The following is a 16,845-nucleotide window of genomic DNA, read 5'->3' as shown; positions in this document are numbered from 1 at the left end:
CAGACCTTCTCCAGGGTACCCACCTCGACAGTGAGGTAATCAACCTGCTCAGACAGGGTTGTAACCTGTACCTGAACATGGAAACAACAATAATACAGTGTTATACTTACTGACTCAATAAGTATAATGTAACAAAAATAAAGAGAAAGGAAATACACTTACCTCCAGGTCCTCAATCCGTTTGTTGAGTTTCCACACCCCCTTCATAACCTGCTCAGCCTCATGCAGACGCTTGCTCAGCCTTTTGTTCTCCTCCTGGACACCAACCACCCAAGGATGACGATAATGCAACCCATCATCCTTGTTCACAACAGAAAACAAATATTAGAGAGAGTTCAAGTTACATAAATTATAAGAACATGATTACAGATTGACACTGACCTCATAATTTACGCATGTGAAGAAACGCTTTCCAGTAAGACTGTCGTAATCTTCCTTCCCCCGAACCTCGTCAATGATTCTCCCACCGCAAGCACACCTTCTTGGAACCCCGTACTGTGAATCCGCGACGAACCCTAACATGTTGCAGTGATCCTTTTGCTTCTTTGAATGTCTTCTTTCTTCTGCGGGATCCATCTGCACCAGGAAGAGAAACAGTTAATTAAGAGAAACAGTTAACTAAGATAAACACAAATCTCTATTTCAATTGACATACAAACGAACCCTATATCAAACCAGATTGACGATTTACTACCCTAACAAAGAAACCCCCAAATCGTTTTCAGATCGCAGACTCTATTGAACCCTAACAAAGAAAACCCTAACAAATAAACCCCCAAATCGATACAATCAGACGAAGCAACCAACTCGAAAACGGACCTCAGCTCGATGAGATCTCACTACGTCGTCGATTTGATGGAAAATTGAGCTCTGGATCGGCGTCGCACTACAAAAATCGCCTCTCGAGTCACAAACCCTAGCTTTTTTTGAGAGAGGAGGAAATGAGGAGATTCATGCATATCCACTACTTTCTCCGTCGACAACGCGCGTCGCACAAGCCAATAACTTCTCTCCACGTGGCTTGAACTCGTTTCATGCGGACTCTCTCCAACGGCCCGGTTCAGCGAAAACAACCCAATTTTCATTTTCTTTTCGATAAAAAACCCTATGAACCTCAGCCCATGACTCGCCTATGAACCCTTAATGGACTTGCTCTTAGGTAAACCCTAAACCCTTGGATAAATCCTAAATTCTAAATCAAAACACTAAACTCTAAACCCTAAACCCTAAACGTTAAACCTTAAACTTTGGATAAACTCTAAACCGTTGGAAAATCTTAAACCCTAAATCATACATTAAAAACTAAATTTTAATAACACTAAATCCTAAATCCTAATCACTAAACCCTAAATCCTTGGGTAAACTCTGAACCCTTGGATAAATCATAAACTTTAGGGTTTAATTTTAAATATTTTTTATTTAGAGTTTATGATTTATCCAAGGGTTCATGGTTTATCCAAAGGTTTAGGGTTTAGGGTTTAGTGATTAGGGTTTAGGGTTTAGTGTTATTAAGATTTACTTTTTAATGTATGATTCAAGGTTTAAAATTCTCCAATGGTTTACGGTTTATCCAAGATTTAAGGTTTATAATTTAGGGTTTGGAGTTTAGGATTTAGGGTATATGATTTAGTATTTTGCTAACGGTTTAACAATATTTATTTATTTATTTTTTATAACTATTTTTATGTATTTTTATTGTTTTATTTTAAAAATATAATCTTATTTGGAAATTCAATTTTGTTTTCTTTTTTAAAAGATATCAAATATCAAATACTCAAACACTATTGGTTGGTGAATCTAAAGGTTCACCCTAGGAGGTGAACCCAAGAATTTCTCAACCCAAAATACCTATGCAATTTTGGATAAAATTAAATTAAATATTTACTTATGCCGTCTTTTTATTAATACATATATACTCTTGTTTACCTACTGTTTTCTGTTTATTTCAGTGAAACATATTGATTTGAAAAGGATTAATGTACATATATAAAAGAGCAATGATAAGTAACAACACAATAATCTTCTATGAACCTACAAATTGATGAACATGGAACTATTCAATGATACATTAAGAATACCATTCCCAGTTGTGGAGATTTTCTCAGGTGAGCTAGTTTCAATGAAAATCGCTCAATATACCGTCAGACAAACGAAATTCACCAAAACCTTTTAATTGCCACAAAAGCCATTCCCGGCCTCGTGAAATACTGATCTGTTTTAAACTTCTTACAATTCTACGAAATTTCTCTTAATTGGGCCTTGAGAGTTTACAATGAACTTACTGTATGAATCTTATTTTACTATTATATTTGTAAAAAATAATAAAAACATAAATTAAAATTACAATACCAAAATATAATAATAAAAAGGAATTGCAGAATCGAGATGGTTAATATCTTTCTTTAAATTTTTAAACGCCCGGTAGTGTGGGGTTGTAACCGTTTCATAACGCTCATATTCCTATGATACAACTGCATCATTGTTCCTGTTTACCGTCACCGAAAAAACAGAATCTATCGAACCTAATTTCGTGTTGTACTCTCAGACTCAAAATAAAAAAAATACTAACATAACTATTCAAAACAGAAGAAAGTGATTTGTTGTCGTGGAAAGTCTCTTTTTTCTATAATGATTACAAGCTCTTTTATAGAAAATAATGAAAATCGCAAATTTTATTTTTCAACACAAAAATGAAACATCCATGTTGTACTAATGGAGACTTTAATTCTTGTCAATTAGTATGTGAATTTATTCACTTTTTGACCAAAAAATTAAATGGTAAAATTATTATTGTTTTGACCAATTCAAACAAAATAATATACTTTAAAATGAATCTTTTTTTTATATTTTATCAATATAAAAGATCAACATATATTTGATTTAAGTTAATGAATATGAAGTCCAACTAACAAATCAAAACCCAAATCCAAGTTCAAATATCCAATGAGTGTATTTGCTACTTTGTACAAGTTTCTCAAATCACACAAATTAAACCTCTGTTTCTCATTCAAATAAAATTTCATTTTTGACATATGAATACATTATTCATAATATTCAAAAAATAGTTCCAACACTTACTAAAGGTCTCGTAGACGCAAACAACACTTACTAAGGGTATGACTGGTTTTCCCGATACCACCCGCAAACGCAGTCTTTGCGGTTGGTTGCCAACAACCGCTCCAAAGCGTTCCAAAGCGTTCCAAACCGCTCTAAACCTCATAAATTCAAAAACTGGTTCCAGCTAGCGTTTGCGGTTGCGGGATGATACATTTTTTTTTAAAAACAATATAAATACAAAAATATAAATATTCAATAAAATTTTTAAATTGAAATTATAAAAATACTAAAATATATCTATTATACTTTAATTAATATTATAAAATTTTAAAATAATTTATTTCTATAATTTTTTAAAATTTAAAACTATAACTTTCTAAATATAATTTTTATATTTATTATAAAGTTATTATTTTTGATATTTTTATAATTATATAAAATGTAAATATTGTTACTTTATTATTTAACCGTTGTTGCATTTGGTAGTTAACCAGTCATAAGTATCCTGCAAACGCACCAATTTCTAACCGAAAACCAATTGTGCAAATCTCTTAGATCCGCTAGAAACAGCAGCATCTGTAAATTCCAACAACCGCTATAACTGGTCAGACTCTAAAAGTCTCATAGACGCAAACGTAAGAACTTTATTAGTGTAGTAGTAATATTTTAATTAGGGTAGAAATCGTATTTGATCACTGCAAGATACGCGAGCACATACTCCAATTAATACTCAGACAGCTCATTGCTTCCATTTGTCAGCCTAATCGAAGCCGACCATCTTGAAGACTTTGATTTTAATATTACTTATCGAGGTTTTGAGTTCAAACTAATTTCTATATTTTTTTTTTCCGTAAATTGATATTTTATTTAATCATAAACCGGACAAAGCCCAAACTACAAGCCCGAAGGCCCAAATAGATAAACAAAAGATCCAGAAGCCCAAAAGCTTACAACTACACTCTAAAAAACTTTAGACGGGCCTGCGGCCCAAACACATCAACCCGACCGACGTCGGCAGGGATACACGCGTCAAGGAGGCTAGCTGCATGCCACGTGGTGGCATCAACGCCCTTGGATCAACACGCGTCGCACACCGCCTCATCCTGACCGTCTCCGTCCCGAAACACCGCCAGAACCCCCTCATCGGACCTTCAATTCGCCGGAACTTATCACTCGCACCAACTGCCTTCAACTCAGGTGGTCCTCCATCGAAAGCGTCATCGGACTAACCGCGCTCTCATCAGGAGCACCCACTCTTCTCTCAAGATTAAAACTCGTCACCACGACCTCAACTAGCTTTTCTTGTCGGCAATAACCTCACGGAGAGCTCAATCTTCTTCAGAGAACTCATCCGATTTGACTAAAATCAACCCGGGCCGACAAGAACAATAACCAAAACCAACCTTAAACCGCTAACACCCAAAGATCCTTACGGGTTTCAAGCCGGCAGCGTAGAGCAACGTGAGCCTCCACCCTCCGGAACCAAAACCGACAGCGTAGAACTATGTGAGCCTCTACCCTCCGGAACCAAAACCGGCGAAGACGGAGCAGAGATTACCTCCCCTTCCCGGGAGCTTGAACCGGCGTCGGCGAAGCTGAAGGAGCCTCCACCTCCCGGAGAAAAGCCGGCGTCGACGGATCTGTGGTAGCCTCCATCTCCCGGAACCACAACTCGGACATGCAAGCCGATCTTCTCACGCCATGGCCTCCACGCGAGCGCGTCGTCTCTCCAAGCGAGGAAACCACCTTGGATGATGGCTCCAGTCCAGAGCTCCGACAAGGCATTCAGTGGAAGGCGACGGAGAAGAAGCAAAAAAAAATCCTATGACGGAAGGAGGAAGATTCCGACGCCGGCACGGACGCTCACGCGCCGGCCGTACGCCGGATCCAATCTCAGATCTCCTTTCTCTCTCTTTTCTCTCTCAACTCGACGAAAATTAGGAAAAAAGGCTAGATGACTAACTAACTAATTTCTATATAGGTCGTTTATAAATTAAACAGACTAAATATTAAAAAAAACTACGGGGATAACAAAAATATATCTGATTATTCGTTGCTTTGTAAAATTAAAAATAATACAACGTAACCCCGCACGTACGCTTCCGTAGTACCCTGTGAACAGCTTTCGATGCATGAATCAGTAAATTACATAAGCATGCATTATATAAACATAAAATACATTATCATGAATTAATCTATAGAGCCAACTTTAAAATTCGTCTAAAAAAGTGGATATATTGTCGTTGTATAGGGTTTCAACACACATATATTGACATTTCAAACGTAATATATAACATCAAATAAAAGTTTGGCATCCTCAGGACCAAGAAAATTATAATATCGTTGGCATATATATAGATGAGTATATTTCTAATTTTAAGCATCCATGCAACAATATATTTATATATGTTATGCTGTTATATATTAATAATGTTTATATTATCTTCTGGATATTTAGATGCAAAGTCAGCAAAGAAGGTTTACTATGGAATATAACGTTTCTTTCAAGACGCGTTGAAGATTGTAATGAAGGAACGTGAGGCTTGTGTTTGTGTCCAATAGGCAATAGCCCATATGAGGCGGTAAATTCCTTGGGATGACAATGAATGGTACCAAGGGAGGTATCCAAGGTATTAATATCCATCATTTAGAAGTTTAGAGTCTAACCTCGGTAATTCCTTTTTTGTCAAAAAAAAAAGAGTCTAACCTCGGTGATGAGATGGTATTGAGATCAGCAACACACAACATATATTATACATGTTCATTCTATATATTTTCTAAGACAGAAACACAAAACTAAATTACGTAGGTAATATTTTATGCTCAAGTTAGATTGTTTTGTTTCTTTTTCTTGATCTTGTAGAATGACTAGAATCTAAAGGTGAGACCAGGTCGTATACAAACTAGGCCTGGGCAAAATAACCGGAACCGAAGAACCGAACCGGAACCGAACCGAAATACCCGAAACCGGAACCGGAGCAATACCCTCAAATACCCGAACGGTTCCTATATTTTTATATCTGAAATAACCGAACCGAACCGGAACCGAACCGAGAACCGAACGGGTACCCGAATATATAAAAATATTAATTATATATACATATAACATCATTAAATATATATTTTAAATTTAAAATTCTATTAAAAGTATCTGAAAATCCTTGATGATAACTAAATTATTATAAAGTATCCAAACTACCCGAAAGTATCCGAAAGTATCCGGATAGTTTTATCCGAAATATCCAAAGTAATCCAAAATATCCAAAATTTTTATGTAAATCATCTTAATTATTTGATATTTTACCCTAAATAGCCGATATTTTATCCAAATTATCCGAACTACCCGAACTATCCGAACCCGAACCGGATCCAAATGAGAACCGAACTTTTTCCGGATATTTTCCGGTTCCTACATTTACTATCCGAACCGAACCGAACCCGAAACTATCCGAACCGAACCGAACCGAAAATAGGTCAAGTACTAAATGGATCCTCTAGCCCCTATCCGAACTACCCGAAACCCGAAATACCCGAACCGAACCGAACCGATACCCGAAATGCCCAGGCCTAATACAAACAATAAAGAGAAAGTTCTTGTATTGGATTATTTTCGAAAATAACAGAGAACTATCTTTGACCAGTCATGCGGACGAGAGCAGTGGGTTTCAGCAAAATGAAACGTGGCACAAACCCACTTGCCACTCATCACCTGAGAAAAGCGATATTCGAACCAGGTGATTGACAACTGGTGTCCTTTGACTTCACGTTACAGTTTGTTTATTATAGTTATTGTTAAAGAGTTGAGAGAGTATACATTAATACTTTCTATATTTTGTCATTTTTCGTACCGGCTGTTTACAAATTTTAACATAGTCCAAGCTTCTAACCTAGAAGTTCGGAAATTTCAAAGTAAAATGCACAGGGCCGTCCGTAAAACAAATAGATGAAAACTATAAGAGAAAATGATGCATGCAAACATTGATAGTTAGTAATTTAGAGTAAATTAAGATAACAGAAGTATAAGCTACACAAAGCGTTTTTTTTTGAAATATTACTCCTCAAAGAATGATAAAAACTAATCTAGGGGAGCAATATATATAAACTTCATCTAACATGCCCATGTGATCTTAGCCCCAGCAGTTTTACAATTTATTTTAAAAAATGGGAGAAGGCAATGACTTAAATCTTGTTTAAAATGTGATCTCACACTAACTAAACGAAGTGAAGGTACAATGATTAAACATTCACGTCAGTAAGAAAATTCGTTCACGTTGGTCTCTCTATAGTTGAATACTTACTATAATTTAGATTTACCAAAAGAAAACTTACTATGATTTAGTTGTATATATATATGTTTCTCTAATAGTACACTTAGTGAATGTAACAGAACGAGCACGTGGAGGTCAGGGAACGGGTCGGCATCGCCAGCTAATAAACCCATTTTTTACTATTGAGTCAAACCACAGTCAATGCTGGAGAGATTATGGCTCATATTTTTCTATTTTGAAAACCTTTATAACAAGTTTATAGTGCAAAGAAATAAAGTGTAATATTTTTTTTAATATATAAATATTTGGATATAAATTTTTAGAAATAAAATAAAATAGAAAATAACATTAAACTTAACAATATAAATAGCATTTTAGTGGAGGACTGGATTTCTTTTGAATATCACATTCATATATTTACAAATATTCTCACAATACAAGAGTTTATAGAAATGCAGAAAACTGTAACTCCTCATTTATAAATAGTGCTAGTTTTTGGGCCGGTACTGCGTACGGGAAAAGAATTCAAGAAATTGTGTATAACACATCTAAAAAATTATAACAACTAACAGCAATAATAAGCTTAATCTCGCCACAAGCAGCACCAATATGCCATCTTCACATTCTTTTTCTTTTACAAAATTAGCTAGTCTTTCTTTGTCCTATCCATAATAAAACCAGAAAAAAATCTGAGAAAAAAACTCAATAGCATTAAAACTTTCTCTGTTCAACTGAAATAAAAGTGCTAACATATTTACCTTCAATGTTTCCATAGTCTGATATTTAAATCTATTTACGCAGTCTCGTTGCTCCTTCATCTTCCTTTGAAAAAAATCCATAAAAAAAACTTTAAACTGAATCATGCAAAAAGAATATGAGTATTAGTCCGAGAAGCAGAGAAAAAAAAATCTGAACAAAAATAAATTATAAAGCTATATCGGTTCTTGATACTACGCTCAAAACCCAAAAGAATGATGTGAGATGAAAAGACTGAGAATAAAAGAGAAAATGAAAACATAGAAAACAATGGAGAAGTTAAAAACAGAGATGAAAATTAGTAATTTGAAAAATTATAGAGAAGATGAAATCATTCCATGATAATAGGAGTCGTGGAGTTCTTTATAGTTAGGGACAGTTTTTTTTTTACATCGGTTAATTTTGTAATGGATTCAAATTTCACTATTATGTTGATGATTAATTAATTTTTATAAATTTTTGAAAAACATTTAACCACATGTCTTAATTTTATTGGCCAAGTGACTTGTGCTTTAGTATATTAGAGATTCTTTATATAGGAGAAAAACAGACAATTTAACAATTTTTTTAATCCGTATATAAAAAAATTTAAACGACACTTATTATAAAACATAGAAAATATAAAACAAATCTTTCGTTGAATTTATTGCACAGGAATATGCATCACACTATCTCATCGGTTTATTTGGGCGGAAGATCCATACACATCCTGGTTAACAAAAAAAAAAAAAAAAAAAGATAAGACACTCATCCTGGCTAAATTTATACACTTTTATTTTCACAAAAAACAAAAAAAACTCTGGCTACTCCATAGACTCATTTATTACATATTTTAAATTATTTATTTTCTAAACTATTGAGAAAATTGTAGAAAAAGGAGTGAAGTAGCTTTCAAAGACACTTCCGTGGAAGAGATGCCATCTCTCCAAATCTGGCTACTATTACACTTTCCTTTTATATATTTTCCCTCTCATTTCTTTCCACTTTCTTTAGTTTATCAATTGTTTAAATTTGAATCTTTTTTTTTGGTCGAAATTTTTGAATCCCTTGTTTTGGACCCACGATCATTCTTTGCTTCCAAATGCTGCGAGCCCTAGAAGTGAAAAGTAAAATACACAAGGAGAGATCTTTTTCAATTACACCAGTAGAAAAACTTGAAAGTAAATGCAGGTTGACCATTTATACTTATAATTAATAATTAACTGTCACAGAATCCTCATTAAATAGGTTCCTTTCACTTCGAAAACAAAAACATTATAGTAAAATATAATATTCATTTTAAACAAATAAATAAATACTAATAGTCACTATAATAATAACTTAAATACTAATAGCTAGGTTGACAAAAAAAAATACTACTACTCCTTCTGTTCCTGAAAGTAAAATTTTATAGAGTATGCACGTTTATTAAGAATTTAATAAATGTTTATAATTTAATTTATTTTTTACTTTATTATACACTTTCCAATAACTTTCCACCAACGAAATTTAATCAATTCAAATATTCTCAATTAATGTTTCTCAAAAGTATAAAAAAGTACCTTAACAATATAGAAAATCTATATTTGTGGAACAAGAAAAAAATCTAAAACATCTTACTTTCGGGAACGGATGTAGTATTAGCTAGTAGTTATCTTATCTTAAGGAAGCCTCATGGAATCATCCAATATCGCCTTCGAATAAGTCACCATGGACAGAAACTTCTTTTTTTTTTTTTTACAGCAAACATTCACAGACTCATGTAGACTCTGTAAACCAAGGCGGCAACTCGGCATCCATGTGTACGACGAAAGACGGCTGGTTCCGAGAACTGCGTGCCAAACGATCCGCCTTTATGTTTTCCGTCCTAGGTACATGAACGATATCTGAGTTGGTGAAGCTTCTTCTTAAAAGCATAATGTCTTCCAGGTAGCTTTCAAATGATGACAATTCCTCTGGTTCCTAAACCATCTTCACTAATTGATAACAATCTGTTGCAAACGTCACTCGAAACTGTTTTAAATTCTTCATACATTCAATTGCCCAGATTAATGCCTTCATCTCCACATGAAGAGGAGAGAGACATGCCCTTATATTTCTTGCCTCTAATAACCCGTCAAACTCCGGTAGTGTGATGAACCAGCCTTGCCCTGAAAATAAGTCTTTGCCCCGTCTATAAAACATCATCTTCCTGTAATCCCATAATTAGGTCTTATCTGACCCGCTTGTACCAACCTGGTATCATTAATAACATGTGTCTCAGTCCAAAGTTTTGATTTCAATTTTGCTAAGTTGAGTGCTTCCCTCGGATCAATATCAAAATTACTGAAAACTTTTTTATTCCGCCCTTTCGGATGTACCATAATATCCATGCAAACTGATGATCTTTCATTTTTAGCTTAACTCTCCAAAATAGATAGTCTATGTTAGGAAAAAAAAACCATAGGAAAGAGATTTGGATTCGATGGAATCTTAGATACACTACAAGAAAACAACGGTATTCTGACGGACATTCCGACGGAAAATGAAATCCTCGGAATTTCTGAGGAAATTCCGAGGAAACCCAAAATTTGGGTTTCCTCGGAATTTCCTCGGAATATACCGACGGAATTCCGAGGAAATTCCGACGAACTAGTGATCGATCGATGCGTTTTTGGACATATACCCATCGATCGATCACATTGTTACGCTTTGGTCCATCTTAGTGATCGATCGATGCGTTTTTGGACATATACCCATCGATCGATCACATTGTTACGCTTTGGTCCATCTTAGTGATCGATCGATGCGTTTTTGGACATATACCCATCGATCGATCACATTGTTACGCTTTGGTCCATCTTAGTGATCGATCGATGCGTTTTTGGACATATACCCATCGATCGATCACATTGTTACGCTTTGGTCCATCTTAGTGATCGATCGATGCGTTTTTGGACATATACCCATCGATCGATCACATTGTTACGCTTTGGTCCATCTTAGTGATCGATCGATGCGTTTTTGGACATATACCCATCGATCGATCACATTGTTACGCTTTGGTCCATCTTAGTGATCGATCGATGCGTTTTTGGACATAAATCCATCGATCGATCCGTTTATAAAAAAACATTCGAGATTTTGAAACCCCAAACACTAGTTCCTCGGAATTTCGTCGGAATATTCCGAGGAAATTCCGAGGAAAAGTGTGTTCCTCGGAAAAGACCGATGAATTCCGAGGAAATAGTATAGGGATTTTACAAAATTCCGAGGAAATTCCGACGAACTAGTGATCGATCGATGCGTTTTTGGACATATACCCATCGATCGATCACATTGTTACGCTTTGGTCCATCTTAGTGATCGATCGATGCGTTTTTGGACATAAATACATCGATCGATCCGTTTATAAAAAAACATTCGAGATTTTGAAACCCCAAACACTAGTTCCTCAGAATTTCCTCGGAATATTCCGACGGAATTCTGAGGAAGAAAAGGGTTTCCTCGGAATTCCCTCGGAATATTCCGAGGAAATCCCGAGGAAATAGGGTTTTTAAACCGAAAACAACGTTTTGCGGTTTGAATAACACCTATATAACCCTTATTAAGTGTCTTACGTTCATTATGAAGTCAAAAATTTGTTCATTACCCTATAATAAACACTTTTCCGATTGTATGAACGAAATCCCCACAACATAAGAGAAACACTTATACACTTTAATGAACGGTAAAGGGAATACATACAATTCGTTTTGAAATTTGTTATTTCATGGTTTATGCTCATCTATACAAAGAATCCTCAATGGTATGCATTACAATTGTATAAGAAATGAAATACGGCAAAAAAAAAATTGATGTTTTGAAACCCCAAACACTAGTTCCTCAGAATTTCCTCGGAATATTCCGACGGAATTCCGAGGAAGAAAAGGGTTTCCTCGGAATTCCCTCGGAATATTCCGAGGAAATCCCGAGGAAATAGGGTTTTTAAACCGAAAACAACGTTTTGCGGTTTGAATAACACATATATAACCCTTATTAAGTGTCTTACGTTCATTATGAAGACAAAAATTTGTTCCTTACCGTATAATTAACACTTTTCCGATTGTATGAACGAAATCCCACAACATAAGAGAAACACTTATACACTTTAATGAACGGTAAAGGGAATACATACAATTCGTTTTGAAATTTGTTATTTCATGGTTTATGCTCATCTATACAAAGAATCCTCAATGGTATGCATTACAATTGTATAAGAAATGAAATACGGCAAAAAAAATTGATGTTTTCAAACCCCAAACACTAGTTCCTCGGTATTTCATCGGAATATTCCGACGGAATTCCGAGGAAGAAAAGGGTTTCCTCGGAATTCCCTCGGAATAATCCGAGGAAATTCCGAGGAAATAGGGTTTTTAAACCGAAAACAACGTTTTGCGGTTTGAATAACACCTAGATAACCCTTATTAAGTGTCTTACGTTCATTATGAAGACAAAAATTTGTTCCTTACCGTATAATTAACACTTTTCCGATTGTATGAACGAAATCCCACAACATAAGAGAAACACTTATACACTTTAATGAACGGTAAAGGGAATACTTTCAATTAGTTTTAAAATTTGTTATTTCATGATTTGTGCTCATGTATACAAAGAATCCTCAATGGAGGAATTTCCGACGAACTTGTGGTCCTCGGAAATTCTGAGGAAATAGGGTTTCCTCGGAATTCCGTCGGAAATTTTCGAAGGATTTCCGAGGAAAGATGAATTTCCGAGGAGTTATTTCCGAGGATTTTTTTCGTCGGTATATCTTCGGAATAACGTTATTCCGATGACATACCGACGATTTTTTCTCTCAGTATGTCGCTGTTTTCTTGTAGTGATAGTGTCCACACCTGACGTGCCAGGGAAACTTCTCGTTTTTGATACTTATCTACGCGTGCGTGTATATTTTGGCTTTTCCAAAGTAAAACAAGGAAAAACTTAACTAGGGAAAAATGGAAAAAATAAAACACTACCATAAAGTAACTAGTTCCCTAAATGAAAATCAAATCGACATTTCCCTAAATGAAAATCAAATCGACATTTTGTAATACGTATACGATAATTACTAATTAGGAGAAGCACAGTTATTACGCTATGACAAAACATCATATCACATGTACACGACAAGACATTTTGGCAATGCATATCACTTCATATTATCCAGATAATAAAAGGCTAAAATATAATAAAAATAATAACAAAGGTGCACATAAGTGTTTTACATAACTTCGAAATCAGTTAGACCCCATCATACAACATGCTTGACAAGAAAAGCAAAAACACCACTATCCATTTCATACCACAGTATCATAAATATATTACCAGAATCGACCAATAACTGAACTGTGTTTCAAACACATAGAGTACAAAAGTTATGTAAGTTATGTATGTATTTCCAACTACATACCGAACTGAAATTATAATTTCAAAAAAAAAAAAGTTGTATGTATTTTTCACACACCGAACTGAAATTATAATTTCATTTGGACTGGCTAGTGAAGTACAGATACTAGAATTCACTTATAGCTGAGAAGTAAAACAGAAAGAAAGAAACATTATATTTGGATATTTGTTTATAGATCAAAATTTTTATAAGTAGAAGCAAACAGTTCTATGTGTTTCTTTTTTAATTTAGCAACTGTGTCGGAGCGTGTTTTCAGCAGAAATTCTTGGGCCTGTTTTTGTCTAAATTCCAATGGCCAATCAGCTAGATGACACGTGTACAAGACATCACCAGCCCTAGTAATTACTTTTCATGTACTGAACATATTAGGTTTGATTATGGGTGGACTTTCGGGTACCCATTCGGGTTCGGTTCGAATCTATTCGGGTTTCGAGTTTTCAGAGTTAAAAATTTCAGCCTCATTCGGATATTTCTAAATTTCGATTCGGGTTCGGTTCGGATCATGCCGGGTTCGGATAACCCATTTAAATTATTTTTAAAATTTTAAAATTCATTATATATTTAAATTACTCAAAATCAAAATAATATATTATAAATTTGAATAACATATGTCAAAATACCTAAACTTAACATATAAATTGGTTTGGTTTGAATATTTAGATAGAGAATAAGTAAATGTTTTAAGTATTTTTGGTGTTTTTAGTATATTTTAACTAGTTTAGACATTTACTTTTAATTATTTGTATATATTTTCAAGTATTTTGGATAAGTTAAAAGTATCAAATATATTTTGGATGTTTTTTAATATACATTAAATCTAAAAAAATAATTAATATATAGATTTATAAATCTATTTCAGATACATTCGGGTACCCGAAATATTTTGGTTCGGATCGGGTTCGGTTTTGGTTATTTAAATACCAAAATTTTAGATCCGTTCGGATATTTAATCAATTTTGGTTCGGATTCAGTACTACTTTTTTGGATCGGGTTCGGTTCTTCAGATCCGGGTTTTTTGCCCATCCATAGGTTTTTTGATGATAAAATTTAAATACTTGTCCTTTGAACACAAATTTTTCTTATAAAAAATAAATAAATATTATGTATATATATCCAATGAACATTTACCTTCCTAACAGTAACAGCTGGAAAACTTTTTTTTTGGAAGAAAGAATAAAAATTATACTACTATTTTGGTTATTATGGCTTCATCATTGATCCTTTGTGCATAAGAACTAAATGAGTATTGGGTACTATATAATACTACTGCACAAGGCTTCTCTGTGCAATTGACTGTCCCTACCAGAATTAACTCTCTCTCTCTCTCCAAAAGAGTCTTTAAAGTGAGTTTATAGTTGGACACAAACGAGTTCTCACTCTAATGGCATGCTTAGAAATGTACAACTCCAATGGTGGTGGTGCGAGTCCTAGAATCTCTTTCTCTAATGATTTCGTTGAGATAAGGCCTGAGACGACGAAGACGCCGAGATCAAGCCCTCTCTCCAAACAAGAGGGTTCTTCTTCACCTTCTGAAAATTTCGAGTTCTCTGTCTCCAACTACACAATGATGCCTGCTGATGAACTTTTCTCTAAAGGAAAGCTGCTGCCTTACAAGGAGATTAATCAAGGCCAGAGAACATTGAGAGAAGAGCTTCTCGTTGACGATGACGAAGAAGAAAGTCCTCGTGATGCAACCAACATCTTCTCTCTCAAGCCACCGGTCTTCTCATCTTCTTCTTCCTCTAAGGGAAGGTGGAAAGGGCTTCTGGGCCTTAAGAGGGCCCATGTTGGGGCTAAGAACAATGAAGAACGATTTGTTCATATGATCAACAAGAAACAATCTCAGGTACTACATCTCTCATCTGGATTTTGTCAAAATCTTTTATCCATCTTTTCCTTCTGTGCATTGATTAAAGTTATGCAATTTTCTATTTTCGGGTCAATGTCAAATGTGATACATTTTTTCTTCCATTGAAATTTTGGGTTGTCAGGAAGCAATGAATGGAAGAGAAGGGTCAAGTTGCAAGGAATTGAAGAAGAGTATGTAGAGCTTATTAAAAACAAAAAAGCTTTCACTTTAGCTAGAAACATGTTTGCTTTCAGATTTTTAATATGTTACATTTATGTTAAGCTTAGATCTTGAAAGTCATTTAAAAACCTAAAAAATCAGGCACTTGTGTGTTATTTGACCGAGATGGTTTTATTTCATCAATTCTTTTCCACTACTCGTGTTTCATTGATCTTGTGAGGTATAGATCTGTCTTTGAAAATTTTTGTTGGATGTACAAAAAGAAAGAGAGAGAGAGAGAGTAGTTCAGATATTAAATTTCCAGTCTTAAAAATTGAAGTAACGCATATGTCTTTTGTCATCATAGTCTTTACAGATCTATCATCTGTCGATTTGTTATTAGTTATTACAATTCAACTCCAACTCCTCTCTCGTTGACTGCATTATCTGCTGCTTAATGCATCAAATTTCACAATGCATATATATATATATATATATATACATACTAAATACTATGTTCGTACCGCCCTGCGCGCAGAATTTGATTTGCATTAATTTTTTTAATTATATAATTGTATATTTTCATGTGTGTATTTTATGTTTGTTTTGCAAGAGCAATATATTTTGATGTTTATGGTCTCAACTAATATTAGAGTTTGTAGGAATTATGTTTGAGGTGTATATGGGTTTTTTTATTGTATTTTTTTTAAATGAGAGATTCATAATTTGTTGGTTAATTGTGGGTTGCTCTAATTTGGGATCTTAAGTGTGTGAGCATGTATATTCAGCACTCGGCTCAGCTTCCATTTGCATTTAAAAATATTAGCTGCAGACTGAACACCTATAAACTTATTTGAAGTATCTTAAGTTGGAAGTAAAGTTTAATTTATTTTCATAATTTTTTTCACAATTATTTTAACTATTTATTTTAATATTCATTTTAGAATTTTATTATGTCGAGTTATTACAATATTTTAAATTATAATTATTTGGTTTCTCTTAATTTTTATTTTAATTTAATAAAAATACGTAATGTTTAAAAAAACACTACGATGGATTGAATTCAATGGTGTTTTTTTTTGTCATTAGTGGTGTTATAAATAATAAGTAAAATAAAGTTATTTCTGTCTCATATATATATTTTTCATGAAATACATTAGTTTTTATTTTTCTTATACAATTTTCCTAAAATTAAATCTTTACATGATATAAAAGAAATAACTTATATATATATATATATACATGTTTGTTAGAATCTTATATGTACTATTATATAAATATGAAGTTAACCAAAGTATCAAAATAATTGATTAGAATTTTTGAAATAATTTTTACTAACTAATTTATTT

The 16,845-nt window shown here is 33.9% G+C and overlaps 1 protein-coding gene across 1 annotated transcript; it reads left to right on the top strand.

The window, feature by feature from the left end:
- The first annotated feature begins 14,774 nt into the window (after positions 1–14,774).
- LOC106304621 lies at positions 14,775–15,672 on the top strand. The gene is made up of 2 exons (XM_013741023.1): positions 14,775–15,334; positions 15,480–15,672. Exons 1-2 carry the CDS (start codon positions 14,870–14,872, stop codon positions 15,534–15,536), a joined length of 522 nt encoding a protein of 173 aa, XP_013596477.1. The 5' UTR covers positions 14,775–14,869; the 3' UTR covers positions 15,537–15,672.
- The last annotated feature ends 1,173 nt before the right edge of the window (positions 15,673–16,845 follow it).

This window comes from Brassica oleracea, chromosome C7 (assembly GCF_000695525.1).
Source record: "Brassica oleracea var. oleracea cultivar TO1000 chromosome C7, BOL, whole genome shotgun sequence".
Lineage (NCBI taxonomy): Eukaryota > Viridiplantae > Streptophyta > Magnoliopsida > Brassicales > Brassicaceae > Brassica > Brassica oleracea.
This window is presented reverse-complemented; position numbering and strand designations above follow the sequence as displayed.

Coding starts and splice junctions, on each gene's coding strand:
- LOC106304621 (XM_013741023.1), top strand. CDS start 14,870: ATGGCATGCTTAGAAATGTACAACTCCAATGGTGGTGGTGCGAGTCCT. Junction 15,335..15,479: donor TCAACAAGAAACAATCTCAG/GTACTACATCTC, acceptor TTGGGTTGTCAG/GAAGCAATGAATGGAAGAGA.